Source organism: Natator depressus, chromosome 1, assembly GCF_965152275.1.
Source record: "Natator depressus isolate rNatDep1 chromosome 1, rNatDep2.hap1, whole genome shotgun sequence".
In the NCBI taxonomy this organism is placed as follows: domain Eukaryota; kingdom Metazoa; phylum Chordata; order Testudines; family Cheloniidae; genus Natator; species Natator depressus.
The window spans coordinates 321,474,866-321,491,877 of record NC_134234.1 but is presented as its reverse complement, the minus strand read 5'-3'; the positions used below and the strand labels follow the sequence as shown (position 1 = coordinate 321,491,877).

General features: G+C 40.9%; 1 protein-coding gene across 5 annotated transcripts in view; it reads right to left on the bottom strand.

The window, feature by feature from the left end:
- The window catches only part of ATXN7L1 (ataxin 7 like 1), a 198,650-nt gene that overhangs the window by 24,269 nt on the left and 157,369 nt on the right, over window positions 1–17,012 (bottom strand). For all 5 annotated transcript variants that reach the window (XM_074942478.1, XM_074942479.1, XM_074942480.1 and 2 more), the window contains 3 exons: window positions 9,387–9,469; window positions 8,288–8,544; window positions 5,302–5,494 (listed from right to left, as the gene is read on the bottom strand). In XM_074942478.1, the coding sequence (XP_074798579.1) occupies window positions 5,302–5,494; window positions 8,288–8,544; window positions 9,387–9,469 (533 nt within the window). The remainder of the gene's footprint in view (window positions 1–5,301; window positions 5,495–8,287; window positions 8,545–9,386; window positions 9,470–17,012) is intronic.

Genomic DNA, 17,012 nt, shown 5'->3' with positions numbered 1-17,012 from the left:
AAATCATTCTAAAGAAAAGAAATGAAAAGCACTCGACCACTGTCCTTAATAAACTACTTCACAAGGACTGAATAGATGACACTTCAGGAAGAGAAGAAAAAGCATTGCCACCAGTCCATCCTGTACAGAAGCGTGCACAACACCCCATTCTCCTGGCTGCACACGCATTGACTAGTGGGTACTATCTCCCTGTGGGTATTCTACAGAAGACTCTGAAAGGGTGCATTTGCACCACAACCTTGAAAGACTTTTGGGGATAAATTTAAAAACCACTGAAAGGGCATCACTGAAAGCTTTCCATGCTTTTGGGTTGTCTACGTTTTCTTTGGTCACCATTACCGATCCTTAACTGCGGCAGGGGGTTGGAGCGACAGATTTCTGTGGAGTAGATTCCTCTTAGAAGTCAACATCAGACAACAATGGAACCACTTTTCTAGCCTCTTGATACACTTATCTCTGTACTCATCTTTATTTAACTTAGCCCCCATTCCTGCTCCTAATGCCAACAGCCAATAACCTAGGAACACTACATACAATTAGCTTGTTTTTCTGTCTTTCTGTTTCAGTGCACTGCGAACTGGTCCAATATCATGCTATGGCCCAGTGGTATATATGTTCAGGATACTCTTGTAACGCTCACTCTCTGTCAGTGCAGCCCCCCATGCACCATAGCAATTACACATCAGTAAGAAGATGCAAGACATACCTCTCTCAGACTGCAGATGGCCAGCTGCTGGCCATCCTAACAAAAAGTAATATTTTGTACTGGTTGCCAAAGAAGGGGTAAAAAGAACACAAAAGTGGTGGAGTAAAACCAGATTACATCGCCTCTCAGAGCATAGCTGTTACCGTGATTACATGGATTGAGGTGACTGTATCACACCCCAGGATCAATGACCAGGTCACCATGTGAGCAAAGTTTATTTCATATGAAATAACACATTATATTTATTAAGCATATGTGGAATGGAAGAGAGAAGGGAGGTTACTGTGCATCCCTGACGAACCCTGAACATTCCCTCACTTCTCCAGTTATACTTAGCCTTACCCTCAAGATTGTATACTGCAGCTACTGTTATTCTGGATGAAGGTGGCTGTATTGAAATACACTGACATAATTACACTAGCTGCACCTCTCTTCCCTTTCTGATCTCTCTCAGAGTATCCACTCAAGGTGCTAGGCCTTGTGCTTTTACCTACCCTGGGGTGGAATTTCGCAATTTGCCCACTCCTAGACCAGGCCCATGCTACAGTAACCAGTGTATTAACTCAGCAGGTCTTACTGAGTTCAGGCACCTGTGGTTCTTCCCTTTGGGAGTCTGTGGTCAGCGGTATACAAGGGGTAAAATCAAAGTACTGTTTATTTTAGCAGAAAGAACAAAGTTTTTAGATAAAAAAGATTTTAATTCAACAATCTACACATGTCTACCTTATCCAAAGTTTCACCATCCCCTAGGATGGTTAGAATTAGGCAGGCCTATCTTCTTCAGACACCCCAGGAGATCCCTGTGTCTCAGACTGGTTCCCCCAAATGCCCACTACCTCTCTTGAGAGAGGGTTCCTTTTAAACTTTGTTACAGTTCTTCACAGTGATATTATGATGATATAATTATGGCATAATTATGATGCATGTACAAGACGGGTTACGTGAGGTGTCATTGGAAAGTTATGATTTGCTGAATAGGACTGTCCTATTTGTATGCATGTATCAGTTTTGTATCTGAAATTATGAATATTGACTATCTGTATTTCAAATGTAGTTACACCAGGGTGACGCCCACTAGGTAAGATGCTTTCAGTCTAGATAGCTGGCTGGGAAGGGTCTATTCAGGGTAATGAGTCATTAAGGAAAACAATAGGCTTTAGGAGAAGCCTATCTCCCACCTGGTGAGCCTTCCTGAGAACACTCCAGAAACTTATTAAGTAATGGCTGCTATGATTCAGCAAGGTATGCAAGGGCCTTGACTCTGGACTCCATCTTGGATACCAGTGTTTTTCCACAAACTGACGTTTGGGACAAAGGGTCCCTGCCATATGCTAAAGCTATATAAGGCAGAGAGTGACATCATCAGGTTTTCTTCACTCCCCACAAAGAAGACTTCTGGAAACACCTGAGGAAGAAAGACTGAACTCGGGGATGCTGGAGTCAGGCTAAAGGGATTTCTAGCCTGTGTCTGAAAACCTGGGGATTCCAAGCTGTAAAGCAAGTGCAGCTTGGGCCTTGAGAATCTGAAAGCCTGCCTGTATCATCAGCCTGGGTGAGAATTTGCTATTTCATATCCTATCTTTCTAGTATCTTAGACTTAATTTGCGTTTTTGTTTATTTACTAGGTGATCTGCTTTGATCTGTTTGCTCTCACTTATAATCACTTAAAATCTATCTTTTGTAGTTAATAAACTCGTCTTTGCTTTATCTAAACCAGTGAGTTAGAGTGAAGTGTGTGGGAAATCATAGCTCAAGCGGCAAAGGCTGTTGCATATTCGTCTCCACATTGGGGTGTATGTGAACTCTATGAGCTTATGCTGTACAGTTCCCTGTGCAGCGCAAAACGGTATAATTCTGGGTTTATACTCCCGGGGGGGTGGGGGGGGGGAAGTGTCCTAGGTTGGGAAGCTGGTGGTTATTTTGGCTGTAGGCTCTCTGTTGTTGGTTTATGCAGTGGCTGGTCAGAGAGCCTGCATGTAACTGCAGCTGGGTGTGTCCCTACCTGTGTGTATGCTGGTGGAAGTGTAAGACCAGGAGCAGGTCTGCAGCTTGTTACAGCAGCACAGGGTGAGAGGGAGCTCAGTGAGTACCACAGTTCCAGGTGGCTCTGTGGTGAGTCAGAGGGCTCAGTGGTACCCCAGTTCCAGGTGGCTCCCCGCGGGCGGGGGGGGAGGTAAGGGGGAGACGGGGAGACCTGTCACATTGTGGTCCCCGAGACTTCTGGTCAAAACCAGTCCTGTAGGCTCTTCAGGAGATTGAGCTGGAGTTTTCAGAGCTGATGGTTCTGCCACTATCCCTTAACGACAAGTATTTCCTGAGCAGTGGCTTATATTGAGCCAGTCTTTTCTTTCTGCCTGTTTTCCTAGTCAGACAAACCCAACAGATTTATTCCTAGGTTGAGCTAAACCAATATATCCATACACCATACATCCAATTAACCAGGCCAACATTCATTATTACAGAGTCACTGTCTCTTCACACTCATGAACGCTGTTCCTTTGACACTCGTTGGGGCGGCTGTTTGGTAACAATACATTCTGTATCCAGCGGTTCTTTCATACTTCTTTCACTGCATCCAAGCCCATACAATCCTCTACAAAAAGGCTGAGAAAACAATCCAACATGAGTCTGCCTGGTGACACTGCAGAGAATACTAGACAGACAGATACCCAATGTTTTATGGAGATTTCTTTATTGTACAATTCTACTGGTGACAAGAGCTTTCCTATAGTTGTCTTATGTGTTGCTTCATGCAACATTAAAAGGACAGTACTTAATGAAATGAGACATGCTATCTACCCCATCTGGGCTCCTATACAAACACCCATCAACTGGAGTATTCGAGTGCCAGTACCCAGACAATGGGTATAATTTAACATTATAAATTCCTTAGCATAAGTTCAAATACAATGATTGTGAGGAAGAGAGGCACATGCTGGATGGAGATAAGAGAAATTTTTTCACAAGTTAGGGATGCCATCTTCACTTTGAGTAGCTCCACTTCACTCTGCCTCTGGGTTAGGAGACCATCCAAAATTAACAAACATTTTGGAGAGTTGATGCTACATTACATAATTCTGTAGGTTTTTTTTTATTTTAAAAGAATTTTAGCTTTTCTTTACTGTTCAGTGACTCTGAAATCACTTCTATGCGATCCATCTCAGAAAGTGCCACCTACAATTTTGTATAATTGACAGACACATAGTAGGATGCATCAAACAAGCCGTTGTAGTTTCTGGACATGATAAAAAGAAAAGGAGTACTAGTGGCACCTTAGAGACTAACCAATTTATTTGAGCATAAGCTTTCGTGAGCTACAGCTCACTTCATCAGATGCTCACGCTCAAATAAATTGGTTAGTCTATAAGGTGCCACTAGTACTCCTTTTCTTTTTGCGAATACAGACTAACACGGCTGCTACTCTGATAACTGGACATGATAAAGTAGGATAAATTCTAATGCTGGCTATCCTTTAAAACACGGGGAAAATAAACATACAGATGGAGCGATATTTAAATTTAACTTGAAAATCAGGGTAAACATATGTTAATGTTGGGGGCATCTATGTGCCCAGTCCAGGAGTAACAACACAGGTAAAATTCCCCTTTCCTTCAATGGGAATTATGCACATTTAAGTCTGAGGTCTCGACTACGTCGCAGTTGTCATACTGTTTCAGTGTATTACTGTGGTGTGATAATAGAAGCACATTCTCTTAATTAAGCAAATTGTATAGAAAATAAATTGATGAAAGCTTTTAGTTGTCATTAATTAATTTCCCAAGCTTGATTTTTATGAGAGCTGTCTGCTCAGGAGTTCAAGAATTATCTGATTACTGCTTTCATTGTACTAGATAAACAAATACACTCTTCAGTTCTGGTGCCATATGGCTGCACTTATGAGTAACAATAAAACTTAAAACCAGCAGAGGAGAAAGACAACAGGAGCAGCCAGACCGGCAAACACTTGAGGCAGAGTGCTTCCAGAGCAGATGGATTACGCCTCACTCAGGAGAGGACACTCCATTTTTAGATGAATAAGGCAATGAGATCAATGCACAAGTGCATTCACATGAAAATAGCACTCCTGAAGTGTTATTGCTCCAAGGTGGACTACACAGACTCAAGAATATAAAGCAGTTTAATCACTTGGTAGCTTTTTTGTTGCTGTAAGATTTTCAAGGACATTTAGATGTTGTCATTTAACCTAAGAGGTTAGCTCTTCTCAAGATATAAAGGCTAATTGTCCTCTCATGACAGTTTTACACAAGTGTAACTATTCATTACATCAGAATTACTTTTGGTTTATACTGATGTTGGTGAGAGGGAAATCTAGACCTAAAACTTTTTTTTTCTACAGCTGATTTTTTATTGTGCCCGTAACCTTGTACTATTAATATGTCATGTGCACTAACCTGTCTCTCTCCTCCTCCCCTACCCATCATTGTCTTCTGTCATAATCAGATGTATTTGTCTTATTTTGACTGAAAACTTTAGAATGCAGGGTCCTTATTTCTTACATGTCTGTAGAATGCCATATACCCCAATGGCATTGTATAAACAATAACAGCAGCAGTGCTGTAAAAAGACAGACATACCCCAAGAGGCCTCGGGTGGTGTCCAGAAAAATGACAGTCTAATTTCTCGGATTCTTCAGCTCCATCCGCTTCTCCTTCATCACTGGACAATCTACTAGCTAAATCTCCTCCCATGGAAGATAGTGGCAGTTCCGGTACATAGCCACTGTGGTTTGAAGAACAGTTGCTGTTTACACTATTTGCAGATGATGGTCTAAGAGGAGAAAAAAGATTTACAGTCTCAATGTTTTGAAGAAGCTCCATAACCAGCTTGCTAAAACCACATTGTACGGCACAACGTCTGTTCAAGCTCCAAAGTAAATGGCACAAGAAATGACAGCGTAAGAAGCATAAAAATGATGTGGTGTAATTAAGAAGATTTTTTAAAAATTACATCACTTTCACAGTTCAGCCTTTCACCATTAAATTTGTGTTGGATGAAGTTACATTTGGGGCTCACAAGGAGGGTCAGTTTAAGAGGTATGAAAGGCAAAGAAGGTATATGAATAAAAACAAAAAATAAATGGGAAAGAAACTGAAAGGCTGACACATGGAACCATTACTCTGTTACTTGCCAAAAAACTAGGTGTCCAGTTCTGCAATTTTATTTGCTATGAAATTCCTACCAGAAGAAGGTCAGCTAGCTTAGTAACTGTAATAAAATGCCTGGCTTAGTTTATTTCTAGCTAGTTAAGTAAATCCAGATAGCTCTATATAGTATGATTTTCCCAGTAGACAACTTTATCTAGTCTTTCTCTAAAACCCTATAAAAAAAATCAAAGCAGGACCATCCAGAATAGTGCAGGCTTTGTGCTAGACACTCCCCGCCCACCCCACAAAACAATCCCCCCCCGTGCATGATAGTGCCTTCTTTGGTAACAAATGTATATGCTTCAAAAGCAGCCTAGAAACAATTGTTGGGGGAATTCAGTTATAGTCAGTGAAGACTTGCACCCTACGTGGCCAAGTGTGCATGTGTGCTAGTCTGACGGTAGAGGGAAACAAATGGTCTGTAATGGTAGCCTGATTTTGTCACTTCTCTAGTCAAGTGAATTTACTGCCAAATTGTTTCTCCCTCAGTTTTGTAACTCTCTGATTCTGAGAAGTCACACGTGCAACAATCCAGAGTCCAAAGGTAGATTTAGAGAAACAACCATTCTAGCACGTTTGTTGAGTGCTTACAATAAAAACTTGCTGCTGCTAATATAGGCATGTTTTCATTGCCTAACAGATTTTTCTCTAAAATTACCTTGGAGTTGATGAGAATCTTAACATAATAGGAAGCAGCCCCCGTAAAATGTCACTAGCCGTAGCCAAGCTGCCTCTGTTTTGTGGAAATTGCACAGAGTTGCTTACACCTCTAACTGCACTGAAGTTTAGAATCTCAAACCAGTTATACATGTCACCATAACGAGAGCTAGAAAGGCTAATAGTCACTATGATGGTAAATGCAGGCACTGCAGCAGAAATGAGTACTTAACGGGTAGAACTACAAAGCGTAACAGGTAAGCTCATCTTCCTTGCCTGTTGTTCTGACCGCTTCACCCTTCTCTTTGAAACCCTCCACTGGCTTTCACCGCAGTAAGTGCAAGCCTTTAAGTCTCTTCACAACTCTGCCATTCCCTGCATATCCTTGTTTGTAGCTCTCTTCCTGCACCCTTTGTATGTCACTTGGTTATTTTAGATGATACGCTCTTTGAGGCATGGACAGTATCTTTGTATGTGTTTGTATAATACCAAGCACACTGGGGGCCCAATCCCAACTGGGACCTCTCAGAAGAAGTGAAATATGAAATAATAAAAGAAGCATGGATCAATCTGACTTGACTGACCCCCATCAACACTATCCAAAACTGGTGCTCCAGTTCAAAAGAGATACAAGTGACTGTCACTTGGCCTGCTGCGCTATATGCTAGAAACTAGAACACATGGGGAGTTTACCAGAGCATTACTCGGGTTCAGCTGACCCAGTATACTATGTCAGAACTTCTGTAGAGGAGCTTCATCCGTTTCTTTAGAAGTTGGGCTTCCATTCTAAGAAGTGTTGTTAGCCTTTGTGGTTGCAAAGAAAACCTGAATAAGAAATGATTAGCTACAGACAGCCTGAAAGAACAGTGCTAAGGGCCAGCTGCTGATCACTTTGTTTACACTGAAGTCATAAAATCATAGAATATCAGGGTTGGAAGGGACCTCAGGAGGTCATCTAGTCCAGCCCCCTGCTCAAAGCAGGACCAACACCAACTAAATCATCCCAGCCAGGGCTTTGTCAAGCCTGACCTTAAAAATCTCTAAGGAAGGAGATTTTGTCACTTCTTTGTCACTTCCCTAGGTAACCCATTCCAGTGCTTCACCACCCTCCTAGTGAAAAAGTTTTTCCTAATATCCAACCTAGACCTCTCCCACTGCAACTTGAGACCATTATTCCTTGTTCTATCATCTGGTGCCACTGAGAATAGTCTAGATCCATCCTCTTTGGAACCCCCTTTCAGGTAACTGAAAGCAGCTATCAAATCCCCCCTCATTCTTTTCTTCTGCAGACTAAATAATCCCAGTGCACCTTCCTGTACAAGTAATCCCATTAAAGTGAACAGGAACTATTAAGTGGCACCTTCCTTCACAAACTTAACCGAGAGGCATGAATTGCCCTGATTCACTTAAATGAATTGACTCTAAAACCTATTCATGATATTTGAATATTAACTTTGCTAACTTCTACTGACCATTTTAGCTGAAACATTCAGCTATTCTGCGACTGACAGCAGAGTTTATGGAATAACCACTCTCCCCCACCCCAGTCAGAGCCCTGACTGTTATACCGTGATTTAAGTACCGCTATTGGTGTTATCTATTTCCAGCTCCTGAGAAGAACCCTATATTAATAGTTGATTATGGAATAATCCATATAAATATGACACAAATATAGCATTATCTGTACACAAGACATAGAGGGACATTTGCTATAGAAGTTTCAGAATATCGCATTCATGCATTTGAGAAGGCTGCTCACCTAGGAAGTACAGAATTGGGTGGTCTAGATTTTGCAGGAAATGTTACTTTAGGTTCTTGCCCAGAGTTCAGTGAAGATCCTGGCAAAGAATCCTGTGCTGGTGTGGGATGGCTCTGATGGGTTTCCCTTATAGACTGTGGATGCTCCTTGTCTTTTGCAACTTCTTTTTCCCTGGATCGAGCTTTGTGTTCAGCTAGAAGGATGTCAAACTGTTTTTTGCGACCTGGAACTGCTCGTCGATGGTTAAGTGAATGAGTCTAAAAATAGGGTGGTTAAAAAGAATTTTTGTATAAAAATGTTTGTGAATGCTCTAAATTTCTGAAACACAATTCTAAGAGAAAAACTCCACTTAAAACAACTTTAGATATAGTCATGGCAATAAAAAGTTGCTATTCCACATTGCCCTGGATAAATTCAAAAAATTATTTTCAGGAAGTGTCCAATTTATCTTTAAATTATCTTTCGGGACAATTTTCATAATGGAAACTATCCATTTACCATTTCCAAGCCAAACAGTATTACTAATATTCTGTCTAGAGCATTGTAATTGCAGCCCTTAATCTACAATAAATAATTAGATCTGGTTGGACTGGCAAATGTATAAATATAAATAAGGGTAGATATTCAAGCACATTGCCCTGTTCCCCTCTACAGACCAACAGCAGTAGATATATGTGTGTCTTACTCTGTTGTTTCAGTCATGTGAGTCTTTTAGCCATATAAGCAGATCTCAAATTATTTATAAGAAAATGAATTTCATCTTTACTACAAGGAGACTGTGTAACAGTGCTGCTGCATATATTAACCAAAAATCAATGTTTAAAGCAATGCTACTGAGTGCCTGTAAATAAACTGTAATGCCCTTTGCATCACAAATGATAAGGAAAACCTTTGTCAAAAATATCAGTGGATTGATGTAGATGCTCTGATTCACCAAAGAAACAGAATAGAATTACTTTAGCAAGAATTACCTGTGGAAAGTGTTTGAATACCATACCCATAGTCTCTAAGACAGGAGCAGGTATGACCTCTCAAATTACCGTGGTGGGATTTTAAACTATAACAAAGCATCTGATATTTTATCTTCTGAGAAAAGTACCTTGCAGGTGAGTGATCTTGTGCAAGGTTTCTTTGTTTCAGGATCCAGTACTCCACAGTGTTTATTTGGGTCAAATTCTCTTTCTGTTTGGGGAAAAAAAGAAAAGAAAAGATTGTCTCAAAAATACATGTTTTTAAATGGATGTGTCAATTAAGACTGCTTCCTAGAAAATACATATTTTTTAAGGGGCTGCAGTAAGCTGTCCCTGGTTATTCACCCAGGCCCAATTTGAACCATCCTGACCTATACCAGCAAAGCATCTCTTGTACCACATGCATGGCTGAGACAATTCTGTTCTCTCCTTTCCCTGCACATGGCACCCATCAGTAAAAACAGGATTTCACTTACAGAATTCAGAGAACTTGCTATTACACTAGGGAAAGCTTCACTTGACAAAAGGTCTTTTGGGAGTAGTAGTTAAGGAGGTTGTGTCATTAATGCATTCAGAGATATGGGCTAGAGAATGTGGCTTGATAGAAGGGTCCAAATACCAGACTAAGCCAAGTATTTGAATTAAATTCCAGCTGCAGTAGAACCTCAGAGTTACGAACACCTCAGGAATGGAGGTTGTTCGTAACTCTGAACAAAACGTTATGGTTGTTCTTTCAAAAGTTTACAACTGAACATTGACTTAATACAGCTTTGAAACTTTACTATGCAGAAGAAAAATGCTGCTTTCTCTTTATTTTTGTAGTAGTTTATTTTTAACGCAGTATTGTACTATGTATGCCTTTTTTTTTTTTTTTTTGGTCTCTGCTGCCACCCAATTGTGTACTTCTGGTTCCAAATGAGGTGTGTGGTTGACTGGTCAGTTCGTACTAGGAGGTTCTACTGTATGACTATCACTGTGGCCAGTAAGACCAAAATTTTCCATATGGCCATTGATTTTGGGTGTCTCAAATCTTCGGGTGCCCAGCTTAACACTGACTGTATGCTGCAGCTCTCAGTTATTTCAACCGGGAGTAGCAGGTGAGCAGAACCTCTGAAGAATCAGACCATAGATATCTCAAGCTGTACACTAAAAATTTGAATCACTCAAAATTACCAGCTACATTTGAAAGTTTTGGCCTAAATCTGTCCCCTCTTCACCAGTTGTAAAAATGGGTTTAATAATTCTTATTTTCCTATTTCATAGGGGCATTGAGAAGCTTACTTAAAGTTTGCAATGCATTTTGAAAAGAGAAAGAAGTTACCTGAGTTCTAAATATTATTAGCAATAGTAAACATCCATTGAGAGATTTGTTTTAGTATATTTAATGCTAACTGTACTAGGTTTACCTATTTTACTACCATTTTTAATTTTGTATGTCTCACCCACAATTTATGTATAACATAGGTTTTAGTTTTTATATTACAGCACTGTAGCAGAAACATGAACACATACTTATTTTATACCTACCTCCCCACTGTTTTGATAGATATATGCATAGCTATTTGTATTCCTGTCAAGGCTGATTCCCTACTCTGGCACTTTGAGTGCAGAAGGTGGGGGCCCGCAAGGATTCTAAAAATTAATACTGGCCACTCCAGTCTTGTGTTAAACTCCCAAGGTTACAGCTTTTCTCTGACCTTGGATGGGCAGACCACCACCCAAGTGCAAAAACCTCTTTGAGAACCTAGGAAGGCGCATTTGGGAATTCCTTCCTGTGGGGTACCCTCAAGCCCTTTCATCCCCACTCCGGGGAAGAGCTGAGAACGGAAATAAAGGAAATCAGCTGTTGCCACCAAGCTAATTAAACAACATGTGCACAAACCTCTTAGGGACACAAAAAGCCAATCCTGTTCTTAAAAAAGGTAAATTTTATTTAAAAAAAGAGAAATAAAATACATCTGAATTTAGGATTTTTGCTAGGTTTTTAAAGAAAACAATTACAAGGATTAAGCATCACAATAGCTTCTTGAGATCCAGCTTAAAGGTTACAAGCAAAACAAAAGCACTGGGGTTAGCACAGAGGAGTCCACAAGCCATAAAGAAAAAAAAGACAAACTGAATTGCGTCTTCCTAGACATTTCCTGATCTACTTACATATCTAAAGTTTCAAATGAGTAGTTTCTAGGTATGATCTGAGGGATAGCTCAGTGGTTTGAGCATTACCCTGCTAAACCCAGGGTTGTGAGCTCAATCCTTGAGGGGGCCATTTAGGGATCTGGGGCAAAAATTGGGGATTGGTCCTGCTTTGAACAGGGGGTTGGACTAGATGACCTCCTGAGGTCCCTTCCAACCATGATATTCCATGATTTTCATACCTGGCCCAAAGTTTTTTACAGCATCACTGCTCTGTCCCCCTCTCTCCGGAGAACCACAACAGACAGAAAGGGGGAGTATTTTCCCAATTTTGAAAAGTTCTAGCTTTCCCATTGGCTTTTTTGGTTAGGTTCCCACTCCTTCCTTTTACCTATGCAGGGAAACTTTTTAACCCTTTACAGGTAAAGCAAGTAGAGAATAGCTACTAAGAGGGCTTTTTATAGCTAACTGGCTGGCTGGGTCCATAAAAGGGAGTGACCCCTCCCCTTTCATTTATCGCAATTCCACTGTCACATACATAATGGAGAAAATAGCTCGGTCATTCAACAATTCCCTCAACTCTATGTTTGTACAATTGTGCAGTTTTCTGAATGCCACTAATAAATACTTTAAATCTATATAGAACCTTTAATTTAAGATCCAAAAATGCTTTACAAACAATAAATCTCAACATCCCTGCTGAGACAGGGTATGAATTATCATCCCCATTTTAAAGATGGGTAAACCGAGGCACACAATGAAGTTAGGGGACTTGCTTAAGGTCATACAGCATGTCAGTGGCAGAGCTGGGAGTAGAATCTGATTTCTGACTCCAACTACTTGCAATAGGTAGACAACACTTACTTCCTAGATGTGCTAGTGACTGACAGATCTGAGTACTGAGTTATACATATTTTTTAGAACTTAATTATAAACAAAATGTTAAATTAGTATTTGTGTTGTTGACCCCTGGAAAAAGGGACATGGCAGAAAGAGGGGATAACAAGGCATTCTAGAGCAGGTGCATACACCTGAAATGGTGGTCAGCACCATCACTATTGGAAAACTACAATGGCAATGAAATCTGTCCTGCGTAGTAGATGCTGCTGTGGCCCTTGACGCATAGCAGACACTAAAGGGCTTGTGTGTACACTAAATAAGACGAAACTACAGAAATACTTAATACATCAAAATGTATGTTCACAGGACAATTGTATGAGTCAATTATTTAAGTTATGCTGTTAAATGTATATAATGTGTTGTTCTAGGCTCATTTACATAATCTCCTCCTTTGCCCCACCAAATTAAAACAAACTATACTGACAAAACTGTAACTAAAAAGAACGACAAGAGAAAGATGGAGTGAATGGACAAGCCTTGCTATATGCCCTGAACACCCATAAGCTCAGACCGTAGGACCACATGGAAGCAAATTCAACAACCAAGAGTTCTCCACTAAAAACATTAGCCCTCCAGCCTCAGGAACACACAAAACTGGGAACTGTCAGAAAATCCTGACTGATCAAAAACTACTAGGATGGAGTAGGAGGAAAAAAGCAGTTCCTAAGACAGCTAGGTCCCAAACTATGCAGGGCTTTAGAGATATGAGCCAACATCCTGATTTGCAGCCAGAAAAACTGGAAGCCTGTATGACCTACAGAGCAATGACATAATATACTCTGTGCAAGGAACACTGCTAAGTAAGCAGGTAAACCACAGATTCTTGTAGTTGAGCAATCTTTCCAAGAGTAGCCATGTACACCAAACTGCTCTATGGTGAAGTCCATGTCTAAGTGGAAAGATCACCACCTTCTTGCTAAGCAATGATAAAAACAGAGCTCTTGGATTCCCAGAGAGTAAGAGTATCCATTATGTCAGGTCAGAGTCCCAGTTGTAAATGTGACCTTGGATTGTCACAGATCTGCACTGGCATAGCCTGGGCATGCTGCAGGGTTGACACACTGATCCTCCAAAATCGGAGAGTGCAAGCATTTCTCTGGAGCAGCTGCAGTGGGTGGCTTAGAGCAACATTATAGTCTTGGCAGAACGAAGAGGAGGGAGTAAACTCTACGACCTATAGCCACAGCTTGCAAATCAGCAGATAGTCCTATGTAGAGGGGGCTTCCAGTTCTTTAGCTTTGTCCATAAATGGGATTTAGAATGGAAAAAGGCTATTTTTTCCAGATTCAGTTCTTCCAGTTTGCTGCTAGGGGACACTGATCCCTGAGACTGCCTCTCGCAGCTCTCCAGGCGGGCTACCTCTCTCCCTGCTCAGACTTTGTCACAGGGAGGAGGGCAGCATCCCTGACCACCCCCAACAAGAACCAGCCTTCAGCCATAGAAAGAGCTTTAGCCTCACTCAAGGATGTAGGGTAAAGATAGAGGGCAGGGCTGTGAGAAGGAAGTAAAACTGATATAAACCAGTTTAAGTCCATTGCCGGGACTGAGATGACTGGCTCCACTTCTGCAGCAAGAGACTGAGATGAACCTAAAAATTACCCTGCCCACTTAGTGTGTAAAACAAGTATATTAAGTCCTGGGTATATTCCAAAGAATCTTTTACTAACCCTCAGATCTTCAGCTCAGCCTGTGCCGAATTGTGTGTAATAATGGTGGGAAACCAACCGCGTTGAGGGACAACCTGTATAAAACATTTATATGTTCTCACAACTTACTTTACTTGCATCATTGTGATGAACAATCACAAACTGTATCATGGTGATGCATCAATAAGTGGGGCAGAGAAGGCAGGATTTAGTGGATTCTAGGTCTGGTAACAGAACAGATCTTTAAAGAACAACCTGAAAACTACCAGTTTTGTGGCTCCGGCAATCAAGATATTCATGTGAAAAAATAGCTTAACATCCACCAGAATGACCACAAAGTACGACGACAGAGTCCTAGCCTATTTGGAGATTTCCCCCAAGCAAATTTTCATATATTGGCAGATATGGTGAACTGGCAAAATTTGCTGAGTCAGTGCCAGTGTGGAACGACTCTAGCACTACTATAGCCCTAGTTAAGCAATATGAAAGAAGGCCCCATACTGTGATGACTTCTTCAGAATAATTAGTCACTCTAATGACTGTTGCATATACAGTAAATATTTATAAATACAACATCAGTGTATACAACCCCTACAGTCGTCTGTGGAGCAAGGCTGGGAGTTTGAAGACTGAGCCCATCAGCTAGCGCTTGTTTTCACTGCAAGAATTAGCTTGAATTAGCTCACTCGAGTTACTCCACTGGAGCTAGCCTAGGTCAAGTGAGAGTGGCGTGAGAGCAACCACACTGCAAAACAGCACCTGAGCTACACAGAGTGATCAGATTAACAGATGAGTTGTGAGCTGCTGCATCCCCACCGCATTACTTGCTTGAGCATCAGCAGCATTTGAGCTTCAATGCAGCCCCCTTACAGACCAGCTAGCTTGAGCTTAAAGCACCACTTAACTTGAGCTAGAGATACAGTGTGTCTGTCCTGTTGTCTACTTAGGGGCAAAACCTGAGTCACAGCTTGAGCTAACAATGCAGTGAAGACAAGCTCCCATTGTCCAGGGAAGAGAGATCTAAGCTGAATTTTGAACTTAAGCTCCTAAAAATTTTAATGTTTCCTTAAATCATTCTTTCCATTGGTATCTTAAACTTGTTTTCTGGTAGAACACAATGCCCTGTGTTTGTTCATTGGAATAATAAATTAGATCCTAGTAAATGAAACGTTAGGTGAAAAAAGATAAATGAGTCATTTATGCTAAGTACTTTCAGCTTTGTTGAATTTTGGTATGGTCAACTGCAAAACCTTAGGAAAAAAGTTTTCCTGTGAGGCACCTTTAACTAGTTAAGAAAGAAGACACCATACTAAATGCTTTCGCGCAATGGCACTGTTCCATACCCCACACAGTCTTAGAAAACACACCTTGCACTGTTTTGGAGTCAAGCCATTCTAACAAGGCCATAATACTAACTGCCAAATGTGAGAAAATTAAAAAAACAACAACGTTATTCAGTGTACAGAAACCTGGGTTATACTTTAAACTCAATTACAAATAATAGCATTCACCTTTATAAATTATTTTATAACTAATCAGTGGTGTCACAACACACATTTGGGAAACAGAATCAATTAACTTTCTATCAAGCGCACAGCCTAATCTGTATAGCACTGCCAATAGGAAAATCAGACTTTCAATTCACACAAGAAATTTCCTGCCCAAATCTCAGTGTGCTGCCAATGGATGAATAGGCCCTGTGCAGCTTCTGATGCAGTAAACCTGATTCAGTTACTTTTGCTGGAAAACCTAACTCAGACATTTTGTTTTCCTTCATTCAGAACAAAAATGTATTTTCTGCTTTTGGCAGCAAATTCTCTGCCCAGAGTCCTGCAACTGGCCTGGCTCAGCTCTGGGGAAAAATCCTCCCCTCTGGCTGTAAAGCAGTGGGCACTTTGTAATTGCTACTGCATCCTTGAGCTCCAGTTTCTTCCATGATGCTTATCCTCTTGCTCCGTTGGTGGATCTGCAAAGTGACAGATCAACAGGCCCATATTCTGCCTTCTCACCACAGAGAAGATTGCGCAGGTCTTGACCACAGATTGTGCAGCCTCCCCAAATCCTACCTCCTCCTCCCCATTAAGAGAAACCAGACCCCAGTTTTGCTCTCTGTGTGTGGATGTACACGTGTGCAGCCCTCTTCACTTGTGGTGGAAGAAGAAATGAGAGACAAGATTTACCTAGCACCAGTGTCTCTTCTCTAAATCTGTGTAGTATTGCCTGATATTTAAGAAAAAATAAAAGCGTAAAAATTATTTTACAGTGTGATAGGGTGAAGTCCCATCAGATTAGGGTGACGTTTTTGTATCATACTGCCTTCTTACCAAAATTAAAAACAGAATGTTGTACACAGCATATACTCTAAGTTTTTGTCCCTTTTAAAGGTATAACAATGCAAAATTGTAAGCATTTCCTGAGAGTAAGATGAGTCACTGTATTGCACAGCTACACAACGAACACACTGGAGCCACATAACAATATCCCTGAAAAGCTCATTCATTAGTACAGACATGATGTTTAACATGAAAGACACTTACTGATGGCACATCCAATGGACACCTTGCAAGTGGCAGAAGTTATGTTTCTCAGTTGAACTAACCACATGTATATAATAAGAGTCCAGGAATGTCACGTGAGTCATTTTGAAGCCTAAAACTGTTGTCTGTTGAGTCAGTATAAAGCGATGGAAGCAGCTAGAAACGTGACTGAGAGCTCTTTTTGTTCGGATTATTAACAGGGTGAATCATCACTGGGTTTTGCAGCCTGTTACGGTCCAGTTTTTAAGTTCTCAGCCATTCTGACTTTACAAATTACACCTGTGCAGTGTACAACTAGAGAAGGCATGTATCTATGCCATGTCAAGAGACTCAGACCATTGTGATACCAGAGGTAACTCAACCAATCACCACCCTTACTCTGTAGCTAATTTGCATGCACATTTTCACTGGCTGAATGAGGGACACTGCATAGATTATGTGGCCCAACTGCCACACCCATGCACCCAACTGTCACCGGCACAAATCAACACCACTCACACAACAACATAACCAGCACACACAACTACCCCAAACTCAC